A 1,358-nucleotide genomic window follows, 5' to 3' on the forward strand; every position below is an offset into this window, starting at 1 on the left:
GGTTGTGGGGGCGGTGCCAGCCTGTCTGGGCTCCTGAGGGCCCAGCCAGTCGGCTCTCCTGTGGGCTGCCGGCCTGGAAATGCCCGCCCTGTTTTCACTTTCTTCCTTCTGCTGTGAACAGAGAACAGAGCGGGAGGGTGTCCACGGCGGCTCCCCGAGCCTCGCACGGGGTCGGGGTCCGGCCATGTCAGGTGTGAGGCGTGCCTGAGTGCAGAGGCCTGGCCACAGCCTGGGGGCAGACACGGGTCCACGCTGTGACCCCCCATTTCCAGGCTGGCTTGTTGCGTCTTGCACCCCATTTTCCCAGGGGTGCAATGGTGGCCATAATAGAGTCAGTGCATTTAAAACACGACGGAGTGCCTGGCATATGTAATAATCACTCGATACAGGTTAGCAGTTATCATTATTATAATTATTGTTATTTTTATCCACTTAAAACTTTCTAAATATATTCCAGGCTGAAATGTTTCTTTTCTTAAAGAACATTTTCATTGCAAGGATGCCATGCATATTTGCAAAATACAACAAAAGTAAATAAAATTTTAGAAATAAGGAGACACAATTTTTTAAACATTTATGAGTGTTAGGCTGGATGATAGCAATTTTTCTAACAATCTAAAATCAGTTTCTTCAAATGTCTGATAAGCCATTCCAATGAGGCATCTGTTTTGCATTGTGAAACTTTTAAGTTATGCTTTCTCATTAGATTTTTGTACTTGAAGGAAGAAATTACTTAGAGCGCCATTGCCTGTTCTTCCTTTCAGACACATCTGTGTCTTTGCTGTCTTGGTGTCTGCTCTCAGCGCAGCAGTATTTATCCAGTGTGGTTTTGGAAAGTCTCACCTTGGAAGCAGGTTTTTAGAGGGCTTAATACTGAGTGAATTTGTGAATACATTAGAAGCAGAATTTTAAAAAAATCTTATGGAAAAACTCTGATGTTAGTTAGGAATAAGTAATATATTTTAGATTCCCTCTTCTTAGGATGTGAAATGCCCAGGAAGCAACGCTTTACAATGTATTAATTATGTTAATTAATTGGAGAGGATTCAGAATATTAATTATCTACAACTAATTAGGTATTAAAATTGAGGCCTGTTTAAGTGATGAGGTGGAAGACAAGTTGTCCAGTTAGAGCGAGAGAAGTGGAGGGAGGGGGTCCTGGGTGGGAGGGGGGCACGTTCCTGTAAGCAGAGCACACATCCTCCTGAGGCCTGACGGCTCCTTGTCTCTCCCTCCCCCGCCCGCAGACGACGAGGACGCGGACTCCGCCGACATCTCCCGGGTGCCTGAGGACGTGCTGCGCAACGTGGAGGCTGACACGTACTGGTGCATGAGCCGGCTGCTGGACGGCATCCAGG

At 46.4% G+C, this 1,358-nt stretch overlaps 1 protein-coding gene across 1 annotated transcript in view; it reads left to right on the plus strand.

The window, feature by feature from the left end:
• Positions 1-1,358, plus strand: part of LOC104986989 (TBC1 domain family member 22A-like) — a 170,216-nt gene that overhangs the window by 133,820 nt on the left and 35,038 nt on the right. The window contains exon 6 of the mRNA XM_010837746.1: positions 1,248-1,358. Within this exon, the coding sequence (XP_010836048.1) occupies positions 1,248-1,358 (111 nt within the window). The remainder of the gene's footprint in view (positions 1-1,247) is intronic.

The sequence above is a fragment of the Bison bison genome, unplaced genomic scaffold, assembly GCF_000754665.1.
Source record: "Bison bison bison isolate TAMUID 2011002044 unplaced genomic scaffold, Bison_UMD1.0 scf7180017845889, whole genome shotgun sequence".
NCBI classification, from domain to species: Eukaryota; Metazoa; Chordata; class Mammalia; order Artiodactyla; family Bovidae; genus Bison; species Bison bison.